Source organism: Salvelinus alpinus, chromosome 10 (assembly GCF_045679555.1).
Source record: "Salvelinus alpinus chromosome 10, SLU_Salpinus.1, whole genome shotgun sequence".
NCBI classification, from domain to species: Eukaryota; Metazoa; Chordata; class Actinopteri; order Salmoniformes; family Salmonidae; genus Salvelinus; species Salvelinus alpinus.
Genome location: NC_092095.1, coordinates 17164783 through 17178572, shown reverse-complemented (window position 1 = coordinate 17178572; position 13790 = coordinate 17164783). Strand labels below are relative to the sequence as shown.

General features: G+C 45.8%; 1 protein-coding gene across 10 annotated transcripts in view; it reads left to right on the top strand.

Annotated features, from left to right (window-relative positions):
* LOC139531562 (protein AF-10-like) overlaps nucleotides 1-13790 on the top strand; it is a 92843-nt gene that overhangs the window by 77543 nt on the left and 1510 nt on the right. For 6 of the 10 annotated variants that reach the window (XM_071328117.1, XM_071328120.1, XM_071328119.1 and 3 more), the window contains 8 exons: nucleotides 1698-1815; nucleotides 4837-4918; nucleotides 7392-7552; nucleotides 8251-8397; nucleotides 8513-8544; nucleotides 11338-11591; nucleotides 12487-12507; nucleotides 12603-12684. In XM_071328117.1, the coding sequence (XP_071184218.1) occupies nucleotides 1698-1815; nucleotides 4837-4918; nucleotides 7392-7552; nucleotides 8251-8397; nucleotides 8513-8544; nucleotides 11338-11591; nucleotides 12487-12507; nucleotides 12603-12684 (897 nt within the window). Of the gene's footprint in view, nucleotides 1-1697; nucleotides 1816-4836; nucleotides 4919-7391; nucleotides 7553-7731; nucleotides 8398-8512; nucleotides 8545-11337; nucleotides 11592-12428; nucleotides 12508-12602; nucleotides 12685-13790 lie in introns of those variants that run through there. The other 4 variants (XR_011666391.1, XM_071328115.1, XM_071328123.1 and 1 more) reach the window with 4 other exon arrangements.

Below are 13790 nucleotides of genomic sequence, written 5' to 3'. Positions count from 1 at the left end.
TGCCCAGTTGTACCCCCTCTGCTCCCCCTCTCTCTGCCCAGTTGTTCCCTACCATCTCTCTCTCATTTCAATTCAAAGGGCTTTATTGGCCTGGGAAACATATGTTTACATTGCCAAAGCAAGTGAAATGGATAATAAACAAAAGTGAAACTAACAATAAAAATTCACAGCAGACATTACACTCCAAAAGAATAAAGATATTTCAAATGTCATATTATGTCTATATACAGTGTTGTAACGATGTGCAAATAGTTCAACTACAAAAGGGAAAATAAATTAACATAAATATGGGTTGTATTTACAATGAGCTTTGTTCTTCACTGGTTGCCCTTTTCTTGTAGCAACAGGTCACAAATCTTGCTGCTGTGATGGCACACTGTGGTATTTCACCCAGTAGATATGGGAGTTTATCAAAATTGGGTTTGTTTTCAAATTCTTTGTGGATTTATGTAAACTGAGGGAAATATGTCTCTAATATGGTCATACATTTGGCAGGAGGTTAGGAAGTGCACCCCAGTTTCCACCTCATTTTGTGGGCAGTTTGCACATAGCCTGTCTTCTCTTGAGAGCCAGGTCTGCCTCAAGGCTATGCTCATTGAGTCTGTACATAGTCAAAGCTTTCTTTAAGTTTGGGTCAGTCACAGTGGTCAGGTATTCTGCCACTGTGTACTCTCTGTTTAGGGACAAATAGCATTCTAGTTTGCTCCGTTATTTTGTTAATTCTTTCCAATGTGTCAAGTAATTATCTTTTTGTTTTCGTATGACTTGGTTGGGTCTAATTGTGTTGCTGTTCTGGGGCTCTGTGGGGTGTGTTTGTGTTTGTGAACAGAGCCCCAGGACCAGCTTGCTTACGGGACTCTTCTCCAGGTTCATCTCTCTGTAGTTGATGGCTTTGTTATGAAAGGTTTGGGAATCGCTTCCTTTTAGGTGGTTGTAGAATTTAATGTCTCTTTTCTGGATTTTAATAATTAGCGGTTATCGGCCTAATTCTGCTTTGCATGCATTAATTGGTGTTTTACATTGTACACGGATTATATTTTTGCAGAATTCTGCATGCAGAGTCTCAATTTGGTGTTTGTCCCATTTTGTGAATTCCTGGTTTGTGAGCGGACCCCAGACCTCACAACCATGAAGGGCAATGGGTTCTATAACTGATTCAAGTATTTTTAGCCAGATCCTACATAGAAGGCCCTTCTTGCCTTGTCTCTCAGATTGCTCACAGCTTTGTGGAAGTTACCTGTGGTAGTAATGTTTAGACCGAGGTATGTATAGTTTGTGTGCTCTAGGGCAATGGTGTCTAGATGGAACTGATATTTGTGGTCCTGGTGACTGGACCTTTTTTGGAGCACCATTATTTTTGTTTTAGTGAGATTTACTGTCAGGGCCCAGGTCTGGCAGAATCTGTTCAGAAGATCTAGGTGCTGCTGTAGGCCCTCTCTGCTTTCCCCTGATCTGACAGGCACTATGGAGGAGTAAAGGGGATCCAATTCTACCAGTCACCCTTCTGGTCCCACCACACACATTCTCCCCTCTCATACATAGTGGAGACGAGGCCCAGGGCAGCAGGACATCATGTCTATTTACTACCTGTGGAGGACATAAAGCTGCTCCATGCACAGTGTGTCTGTCTCCCCAAGTCACCAACTGCATCCAGTCATCCTCCATGTATTGTAACTGAGTGTCTCTCTCCCCTGTAGGTGAGTGGGTTACCAGGTCTAGTGTTCAACATGGCTCCCTCCCACATGTTTGGAAACCGACTCAACCCCAACTCTGCCATGGCTGCTCTCATCGCACAGTCTGAGGCTTCCCCCGCAGGTTGGCACCAACGTGTGTGTGTGTGTGTGTGTGTGTGTGTGTGTGTGTGTGTGTGTGTGTGTGTGTGTGTGTGTGTGTGTGTGTGTGTGTGTGTGTGTGTGTGTGTGTGTGTGTGTGTGTGTGTGTGTGTGTGTGTGTGATATCATGGATAAGTCACGGTCTGCAGAGGGTTCAGAGGTCACCACACCCACTGACAGACTCCTCCCACTGACACACTGCTTAGGTTACGACATACGCATACACACACACACACACACACACACACACACACACACACACACACACACACACACACACACACACACAGCAGTGAAGGGTTAGAGAGAAGGATTGACTGTGTGGGATGTGGAGGTAGGTGGACATAGGAGGAGTAGGGCTGGGTGATATGGGCAAATTATCATATCACAATATTTTTCAAATGTTTGATGGTATTTTAGGTTTTTGAATATTAAATGTTGTAATTATGCTTTCTGAGTATCTCATGGCCCTAGGGTGGCAACACATACATTATAAGTGATTCCAAACAAACAAAATAATTTTCAGCATTTTCATCAATATCTGTATTTTCTGCACTTTTGTTATTATTTCCACACCGACAGGCAGCATGATATGGGCAAAAATATAGGCTTAGTTAATTGGTGAACTGTTGAAATCATGGAAATATAATGATTATTTGAATTCTATACTTGGAAAATAGTGAGCTGCACCTTGAATACATTGTTGTTTGACATGAAAACAAATGAATAAGCCAGTGAGTAATTATTGACCGGGTAGGAACCAAAGTGTTGGTCAGTGTTTCCAGGTTACCCTAATTTAGATGTTACATTACGTATTTTCTTACTTCATGTAGCTAGCTAGCTGGCCAACATATTAATGCTTCGCTTATTCCTCTCTATACCGTTGCACAAGCATGCTTATCAAAGCCTACACCAGCACTGGTACCAGGCAGTATTAGCTAGCTACCTACGTTTGCTGTGACTCTTAGCTGGCTAGCTAGCTAGCTAAATGTACTAACTAGTGATTAGCGGCTAACACAAATTATTTTAGCAACATCTTGCTGAGAAAAGACAAACTTGTAGTTTGCAGACAGTAAGATACAGACCTGGGCTCTGACAGTAAATCTCAGTAAGACAAAAAATAATGGTGTTCCAAAAAAGGTCCAGTCGCCAGGACCACAAATACAAATTCCATCTAGACAACGTTGCCCTAGAGCACACAAAAAACTATACATACCTTGGCCTAAACATCAGCGCCACATGTAACTTCAACAAAACTGTGAACAATCTGAGAGACAAGGCAAGAAGGGCATTCTATGCCATCCAAAAGAACATAACATTTAACATACCAATTAGGATCTGGCAAAAAATACTTGAATCGGTTATAGAACCCATTGCCCTTGATGGTTGTGAGGTCTGGGGTCCGCTCACCAACCAGGAATTCACAAAATGGGACAAACACCAAATTGAGACTCTGTGTTGCTGTCCTGGGGCTCTGTGGGGTCTGTTTGTGTTTGTGAACAGAGCCCCAGGACAGCAACACAATTAGACCCAACCAAGTCATGAGAAAACAAAAACATAATAACTTGACACATTGGAAAGAATTAACAAAAAAACAGAGCAAACTAGAATGCTATTTGTCCCTAAACAGAGAAGGCGTGTCAACATACTTCTGTATATATAGTGACACAGTGGCAGAATAGCTGACTAATCCTTTTCAGCCCGGATTTGAACCCATTCTAACATCTCTGGAGAGACCTAAAATAGCTGTGCAGCAACGCTCCCCATCCAACCTGACAGAGCTTGAGAGGATCTGCAGAGAACAATGGGAGAAACTCCCCAAATACAGGTGTGCCAAGCTTGTAGCGTCATAACCAAGAAGACTTGAGGCTGTAATCACTGCAACAAAAGTACTTGTGAATACTTATGTAAATGTAGTATTTCTGTTATTTATTTGTAATACATTTTTGCTTTGTCATTATGGGGTATTGTATGTAGATTGATGAGGATTTAAAAAAAAATCCATTGTAGAATCATCCTGCAACGTAACAAAATGTGCAACAAGTCAAGGGGTCTGAATACTTTCAGAATGCACTGTACACACACTAATAGTGTATAGAACGCAGCATGTCAGCTTGTTGCATCCATCTGACCATGCAGTGTGAACAGCAACTAAGTGCTCGTGACTCTGTGGTCGAGCAACTGCGCTCTCCTTGAGTGACAGGGGGCAGGGCTTGGTGTGGTTAGCGGCATGCAGCAGGAGAGAGGGAGAGGGAGAGAGAGAGAGAGAGAGAGGTGACCCAAGTAGAAAACGGAGTAAACTAACTACTGACATTATACACATCGGAGTTGCGTATCACATATATCCCTGTGGCGCTAGGCTAGGCTATGTTAGTCAGCGTTTCTGATGAGAATGATCCCGGATCCGGGATGGGTAGTCCAGAAAGGAGAATTATTAACAAGGCAAAGATTGAAATACTGTTACAAAAGGTAAAGTACAAACTGAAAGTGGTCTGTGCATCAATACTGGGATATAATAAATACGGTATACCGCCCAGCCCTAAGGGGGAGGAGTGGGAGAAAGTTTCCTGGTGTTTCAGTATCGCCTGCAGCCATTGGTCCTCCCTGACCTCTAGGGGTTAACTATAATGCGACTGGGTTGGGGGTGTTTTTGCTTTTGAGTGACAGGCAGGAAAGGTGAAGAAGAGAGTCAAATAGGAGATGAGATTGACTGTCGGAAGTGGAGACCAGCGCATGTCTAGTCCTGTATACTATTGTGCGCTGTGTTAGCCTGTGCGCTGTGTTAGCCTGTGCGCTGTGTTAGCCTGTGCGCTGTGTTAGCGTGTGCGCTGTGTTAGCCTGTGCGCTGTGTTAGCCTGTGCGCTGTGTTAGCCTGTGCGCTGTGTTAGCCTGTGCGCTGTGTTAGCGTGTGAGATTCATTACTCTTGCAGAGGAAGATGAACGTCTGGCCTGGGAGGGAGGGAGATGCCATCACAGTTGTAAGTGTGTTATTTACTGTGTGTAGATCAGGATGTTGGAGATGGAAACAGTGTTGGAGCTCAGGGCTTCCCCAGACGAGCCTCTCCCAAGACCACCCTCTCTCCACAGTGAGTACACACACACACACACATTCCCCCTATTCCCGGTGAACCCATATTTACATTCCACACAAAATATCCTCCACCCACCCCCCCTCGCTCTCTCCACCCCCCCTCTCTCTCCACCCATTCCCCCCTCTCTCTCCACCCATTCCCCCCTCTCTCTCAACCACCCATCCCCCCTCTCTCTCTCCACCCACCCCCTCTCTCTCTCTCTACCCCCCCACCCCTCTCTCTCCCCCCACCCCCCTCTCTCTCTCTCCCCCCACCCCCCTCTCTCTCTCTACCCACCCCCCTCTCTCTCTCTCCCTCCACCCCCCTCTCTCTCTCTCCACCCATCCCCTCTCTCCACCTATCCCTCTCTCTCTCTCTCTCTCTCCACCCATCCCTCTTTCTCTCTCTCTCTCTCCACCCATCCCCCTCTCTCTCTCTCCACCCAGCCCCCCCCTCTCTCCACCCATCCCCCCTCTCTCTCTCCACCCGCCTCGCTCTCTCTCCACCCATCCCTCCCCCTCTCTCTCTCCATCCACCCCCCTCTCTCTCTCCATCCACCCCCCTCTCTCTCCACCCCCCTCTCTCTCCACCCCCCTCTCTCTCCACCCACCCTCTCTCTCTCTCCACCCACCCCCCTCACTCCACCCCCTCTCTCCACCCACCCCCCCTCTCTCCACCCACCCTCTCTCCCCTCTCCACCCCCCCTCTCTCTCTCCACCCATCCCTCTCTCTCGCTCTCTCTCTCCACCCACCCCCTCTCTCTCTCTCTCTCTCTCTCTCTCTCTCTCTCGCTTTCTCCACCCATCCCCCCTCTCTCTCTCTCTCCACCCACACCCCTCTCTTTCTCTCTCTCTCCACCCCCCCCTCTCTCTCCACCCATTCCCCCCTATCTCTCTCTCCATCCACCCCCCTCTCTCTCCACCCACTCCCCCTCTCTCTCTCTCCACCCACTCCCCCTCTCTCTCTCCACCCACTCCCCCTCTCTCTCTCCACCCATCCCCCCTCTCTCTCTCCACCCACCCCCCTCTCTCTCCACCCAACCCCTCTCTCTCTCCACCCTCTCTCTCCACCCACCCCCCTCTCTCTCTCTCCACCCATCCCCCCTCTCTTTCTCTCTCTCTCCACCCATCCCCCCCTCTCTCTCCACCATCCCCCTCTCCTGTCTTCCCCTCCGCTGGTCCCTTGTGTGGGGGGTCTTTCTCCCTCCCACAAACACACACACGCTGGTCTCCCCCCTCCTTTCTCCTCTCTCCTCGTTTCTGGTCTCTTCTGTGAGTGTGTGATGGTGGGAAACGTCCTTCAGCTCTGCGCTTGCTTTTATTATTTTTACAAAGATAGTTTGCCTTTTTCTCACGCCAACAAGCGTGTGTGGGGATGTCTGGGAAAGGGGTGTGTGTGTGGGGGAATGGTTGTTTGACACTGCAGCTTTTACACTTGGTGGGATGGATAGTTGAACTCGACAAGGTTGGTTGCTTTACTACTTTAAATATTTATGGATTTTCTTTACTGTATAAATAGCAAATAGATGTAGTACTGTGTATAACTGAATAATGGGGGGTATTTTAAGAAGTTAAAGGTTTCCTTCAGTTTGCTCCAAACATTTACTAGCTGAATTCTTCCAATAAGAATGCTCTTTTTGTGTGTGTGTGGGGGGGGGGGTGCGTGTGTGTGTGTGTGTGTGTGTGTGTGGGGGGGTGTGTGTGTGTGTGGGGGGGGGGGGGGGGGGGGTGCGTGCACGCGCGCGCACCAGAAGTGAGATGGAATGGTAAAAATGCTCTCCCTCCCTCGGTTGCTTATTCCTGAACCGTGAAGTTTTCTCCTAGCTCTCTTTCCCTCCCTCTTTCTCTCTCACACATCAGAGTGTATCTAAACTCACACAGAGTGATTTACTGCACCAGGGGTACCACACACATACACATACACACACACACACACACACACACACACACACACACACACACACACACACACACTATTTCTCTCCCATACACACACACACACGCTCTTTCTCTCCCATACACACACACACACCACTCTGCTCACTCTCTCATTCTCTCTGTTTCTCTCTCTTTGTGTTTCTCTGTCTCTCCCTGTTTCTCTTTCTCGTTTTTCTCTGTCTCTCATAAGGTATTTAGCTGGCAATCATTAGAAGTGAATTTCAAGTATAATGTGATCACTTCTCTAGGCGCTGCTCAACAGTGAATCGTCAGGTCATGAAACTTCAGTTTGCGCTTTGTAAACAAGTATACCATGTGACTGGCTAAATTACATTTTTGTGAATACTAAAATATATACGTCTGACTGTTTTGAAAATCATACCTTTCAATACCACGATATACCGTACGGTATACCGCCCAAGCACACCCTGTAACAACACATTGATTTGGTTTGACATTCTTCACGTTTGTTTCATGTTATGTTTGGTGTTTAATCTCCTTTACTCTTCACCTCTCTCTCCCTCCCCCAAACCCTCCCTCTCATCCTCCAGTTCTCCTCTAGGTGGGCTACAGATCCGGTATGACCCAGGGTCAGGGTCAGCGTTAGGTTCAGGTCAGGGGGGCGGAGGGGACACCTCTATAGAACAGCTGCTGGAGAGACAGTGGAGCGACGGACAACAGTTCCTACTGCAGCAGGGAGGACAGGGAGATGGTGAGCACACACACCTACATGACTTAATCAGATCTAATCTACTCACCTATATTTCATATTGGTTTAATATGGTCTCTCTCTGTGTGTGGTAGTGTTGGGAATGTTGATGTCCCTGCAGCAGCTGCAGGAGGAGAACAGTGTTGTATTGGTTTAATATGGTCTCTCTCTGTGTGTGGTAGTGTTGGGGATGTTGAAGTCCCTGCAGCAGGAGAACAGTATTGGTTTAATATGGTCTCTCTCTGTGTGTGTGGTAGTGTTGGGAATGTTGAAGTCCCTGCAGGAGGAGAACAGTATTGGTTTAATATGGTCTCTCTCTGTGTGTGGTAGTGTTGGGGATGTTGAAGTCCCTGCAGCAGGAGAACAGTATTGGTTTAATATGGTCTCTCTCTCTCTGTGTGTGGTAGTGTTGGGAATGTTGAAGTCCCTGCAGGAGGAGAACAGTATTGGTTTAATATGGTCTCTCTCTGTGTGTGGTAGTGTTGGGGATGTTGAAGTCCCTGCAGCAGGAGAACAGTATTGGTTTAATATGGTCTCTCTGTGTGTGTGGTAGTGTTGGGAATGTTGAAGTCCCTGCAGGAGGAGAACAGTATTGGTTTAATATGGTCTCTCTCTCTGTGTGTGGTAGTGTTGGGAATGTTGAAGTCCCTGCAGGAGGAGAACAGTATTGGTTTAATATGGTCTCTCTGTGTGTGTGGTAGTGTTGGGGATGTTGAAGTCCCTCCACCAGCTGCAGGAGGAGAACAGGCGTCTAGAAGACCAGATTAAATCTCTGACCATGAAGAAAGAACGACTGCAGCTCCTGTCAGCTCAGCTGTCTGTGCCTTTCACCCCTACTGCTGCTCAAGGTACACCACGCCTAACCTCACCCTAACATACACAACACACACACACCGCCTAACCTCACCCTAACATACACACTGTCACTCTCACTGTCTGACTGTGTGATCATGTGTGTTTCAGATGTGAAGGGGGACTCCTCTCTACCTGCTCAGGTAAGGCAGCACCATTACCCAGCTAGAACACTGGTTATGCTGTCATTACACTCTGGTTATGCTGTCATTACACACTAGTTATGCTGTCATGACACACTAGTTATGCTGTCATTACACACTAGTTATGATGTCATTACACTCTGGTTATGCTGTCATTACACACTAGTTATGATGTCATTACACTCTGGTTATGCTGTCATTACACACTAGTTATGCTGTCATTACACTCTGGTTATGCTGTCATTACACACTAGTTATGCTGTCATTACACACTAGTTATGATGTCATTACACTCTGGTTATGCTGTCATTACACACTAGTTATGCTGTCATTACACTCTGGTTATGCTGTCATTACACTCTGGTTATGCTGTCATTACACTCTGGTTATGCTGTCATTACACACTAGTTATGATGTCATTACACTCTGGTTATGCTGTCATTACACTCTAGTTATGCTGTCATTACACTCTGGTTATGCTGTCATTACACTCTGGTTATGCTGTCATTACACACTAGTTATGTTGTCATTACACACTAGTTATGCTGTTATGCTGTCATTACACACTGGTTATGCTGTCATTGCACGCTGGTTATGTTGTCATTACACACTAGTTATGCTGTTATGCTGTCATTACACACTAGTTATGCTGTCATTACACTCTGGTTATGCTGTCATTACACACTAGTTATGCTGTCATTACACTCTGGTTATGCTGTCATTACACTCTGGTTATGCTGTCATTACACTCTAGTTATGCTGTCATTACACTCTGGTTATGCTGTCATTACACTCTGGTTATGCTGTCATTACACACTAGTTATGTTGTCATTACACACTAGTTATGCTGTTATGCTGTCATTACACACTGGTTATGCTGTCATTGCACGCTGGTTATGCTGTCATTGCACGCTGGTTATGCTGTCATTACACACTAGTTATGTTGTCATTACACACTAGTTATGATGTCATTGCACTCTGGTTATGCTGTCATTGCACGCTGGTTATGCTGTCATTACACTCTGGTTATGCTGTCATTGCACGCTGGTTATGCTGTCATTGCACTCTGGTTATGCTGTCATTACACACTAGTTATGCTGTCATTGCACGCTGGTTATGCTGTCATTGCACGCTGGTTATGCTGTCATTACACACTAGTTATGTTGTCATTACACACTAGTTATGATGTCATTGCACTCTGGTTATGCTGTCATTGCACGCTGGTTATGCTGTCATTACACTCTGGTTATGCTGTCATTACACTCTGGTTATGCTGTCATTACACACTAGTTATGATGTCATTACACACTAGTTATGATGTCATTACACACTAGTTATGTTGTCATTACACACTAGTTATGATGTCATTACACACTAGTTATGCTGTTATGCTGTCATTGCACGCTGGTTATGCTGTCATTGCACGCTGGTTATGCTGTCATTAAATGTTAGTTATGCTGTCATTACACGCTTGTTATGCTGTCATTACACACTAGTTATGCTGTCATTACACTCTGGTTATGCTGTCATTGCACACTAGTTATGCTGTCATTACACACTGGTTATGCTGTCATTGCACACTAGTTATGATGTCATTACACACTAGTTATGATGTCATTACACACTAGTTATGCTATCATTGCACACTAGTTATGCTGTCATTGCACACTGGTGATTCTGTCATTGCACACTAGTTATGTCATTGCACACTAGTTATGACGTCATTACACACTAGTTATTATGTCGTTGCACACTAGTTATGCTGTCATTGCACACTGGTTATGCTGTCATTGCACACTGGTTATGCTGTCATTACACACTAGTTATGATGTCATTAGACACTAGTTATGATGTCATTTGACACTAGTTATGATGTCATTACACACTAGTTATGCTGTTATGCTGTCATTACACACTAGTTATGCTGTCATTACACACTAGTTATGATGTCATTAGACACTAGTTATGATGTCATTACACACTAGTTATGCTGTTATGCTGTCATTACACACGAGTTATGCTGTCATTGCACGCTAGTTATGTCATTACACACTAGTTATACTGTTATGCTGTCATTGCACGCTGGTTATGCTGTCATTACACACTGGTTATGCTGTCATTACACGCTTGTTATGCTGTCATTGCACACTAGTTATGATGTCATTGCACACTAGTTATGCTGTCATTACACACTGGTTATGCTGTCATTACACGCTTGTTATGCTGTCATTACACTCTGGTTATGCTGTCATTGCACACTAGTTATGCTGTCATTACACTCTGGTTATTATGTCGTTGCACACTAGTTATGCTGTCATTGCACACTAGTTATGCTGTCATTGCACACTGGTTATGCTGTCATTGCACACTAGTTATGCTGTCATTACACTCTGGTTATGCTGTCATTGCACACTAGTTATGCTGTCATTACACTCTGGTTATGCTGTCATTACACGCTTGTTATGCTGTCATTACACACTGGTTATGCTGTCATTACACACTGGTTATGCTGTCATTACACGCTTGTTATGCTGTCATTACACACTGGTTATGCTGTCATTACACACTAGTTCTGCTGTCATTACACACTGGTTATGCTGTCATTGCACACTAGTTATGCTGTCATTACACACTGGTTATGCTGTCATTACACACTGGTTATGCTGTCATTACACACTGGTTATGCTGTCATTACACACTGGTTATGCTGTCATTACACACTAGTTCTGCTGTCATTACACACTAGTTATGCTGATATTGGTAAACAAAGCTCTTTCTCTGTCTCTCTCGCAGGATAGCGTGTCGTGTGGCCGCAGTAGTGGTGGCTCTACCTCTTCTCTCTCCACCCCCCCCTCCATCTCTCACAGCCCGCCTCAGCTCAACGGGGTTGCCATGGGAACAATGCTGCTGGGAGGGGGAGCTGGGATAGTGGGGGTTCTGAACAGAGTCATACAGACCACTTCCAGCCCTCACACATACAGCTACACACATACCTCCTCACCGGGCCCCAGCACCGCTCTGCCCATGTCCAGCTCCATCAACACCAGGTATGTACACTACATCTGCCTATCTGTCTGCCTGGCTACCTGGTTACATGTCTGCCTGACTGCCTGCCTGTCTGGCTACCTAGTTGTCTGCCTGACTGCCTGTCTGGCTACATGGTTGTCTGTCTGGCTGGCTACATGGCTACCTGGTAGTCTGTCTGGCTGGCTGCATGGCTACCTGGTAGTCTGGCTGGCTGGCTGCATGGCTACCTGGTAGTCTGTCTGGCTGGCTGAATGGCTACCTGGTAGTCTGTCTGGCTGGCTGAATGGCTACCTGGTAGTCTGGCTGCATGGCTACCTGGTAGTCTGGCTGGCTGACTGCATGGCTACTTGGTAGTCTGGCTGCATGGCTACCTGGTAGTCTGGCTACATGGATACCTGGTAGTCTGGCTGGCTGGCTGTATGGATACCTGGTAGTCTGTCTGGCTGGCTGCATGGCTACCTGGTAGTCTGTCTGGCTGGCTGCATGGCTACCTGGTAGTCTGGCTGGCTGACTGCATGGCTACCTGGTAGTCTGGCTGGCTTGCTGCATGGCTACCTGGTAGTCTGGCTGGCTTGCTGCATGGCTACCTGGTAGTCTGGCTGGCTTGCTGCATGGATACCTGGTAGTCTGGCTGCATGGATACCTGGTAGTCTGGCTGCATGGATACCTGGTAGTCTGGCTGGCTGGCTGTATGGATACCTGGTAGTCTGTCTGGCTGGCTGCATGGCTACCTGGTAGTCTGTCTGGCTGGCTGCATGGATACCTGGTAGTCTGTCTGGCTGACTGCATGGCTACCTGGTAGACTACCTGTCTGTCCTTCCATTGATTGACATGGTTGTTTCTCGCTCTGTCTTTAGTTTCAAGTTGATGTCGTTATATTTTCTCTCTCCCTGCTTTCCTATTGGATTACATCAGCTCAGCTACAGCTAAAAGCAGGTGAGAGAGTGTGTGTTCTTGTGTGTGTGTGTGTGTGTGTGTGTGTGTGTTGTAGTTTTCTAACTGTGTGTATGTCTTTGTGTGTTTTCACTCAGGTTGGGTGCCTTGTCTGAGCAGCAGAGGCTCTTACTGCACCAGAACCAACTACAACAGCTACTGTCTTCACAGCCCTCTGCGGTAAACACACACACACACACCAGGGCTCCGTTCTGCCACCATTTAGTCGCATTTTGCAACCCTTTGACTTGGCTGTGCGAGTTACATTTTTCATTGGTTGCATCAGTGCGAGCTGCACATTCTACATGGTCGCCTCACTCAAAATGTTTAGGAGGCTAAAAGCATGATTTTGGTCGAACAGTAAAGTGCATTATCCTCATGATTCCTGTAATGAAAGTCTGTCTGTCTGCTCCTGTACCCGTTTCGCTGGGGCCCGTTTCCCTGGGGCCTGCTGCTGTGTTGATCAAACCACTCTCAAATGCTCAGAGAGAAAACAACGTGTTCTGATTTGAATAACGTTTGAAAATCCTATTGCGAGCAAAACACAGCTGTCTTGTTGTCACACTTGGAGGTTATCAGCTTTCTTTAGGTACAGGTTTTTTATTTCTCAGCTCTCAATTTTGAGCTCAATAGCAACTATTTTACAACCAAGATATTTGATATGGCTTTGAGATACCAGGCCTCATTGGACGGTAGGCTACAATGGCAGCATTTTTGGGACATTAAAGCCTGATTGAATACAGAGATAAAATAACCCTGGTTGCAAGGGGGGGAAAAGCGGGATAAAACTAGTGATTTGACGCTGTTACGGTGTCAACCTGGCTGGATATTAGACGGTCTGCCTTCACTACTCCCGCCCTAATGAAGAAACATCCTATCAGGAACAACGAAATGGAAATATTAAAAGGAGATTTGGAAGAAAGACATTACAACTGAAATAAAATGATTTGACTGGAAATGTAGCCTATGTTCATTATGATGATTATAACTTTGCGAAAATACAGTTATTGAAGAACAACTTTTAATCAATTGGCCTACCACATTGTAAATGAAAGTGATGTGGATTGCATCAGTGTGTGATAGACAATTTCAATATCATCATAAAATGACTTTCCCTACAACATTTCCTTCTATTTCAGACATGGTTTCTTCAGTAAAGTAGGCTGCAATATACCACAGCAACCCTGTACGAAATTACAAAGGTTCAATATACCACAGCAACCCTGTATGAAATTACAAAGGTTCAATATACCACAGCAACCCTGTACGAAATCACAAAGGTTCAA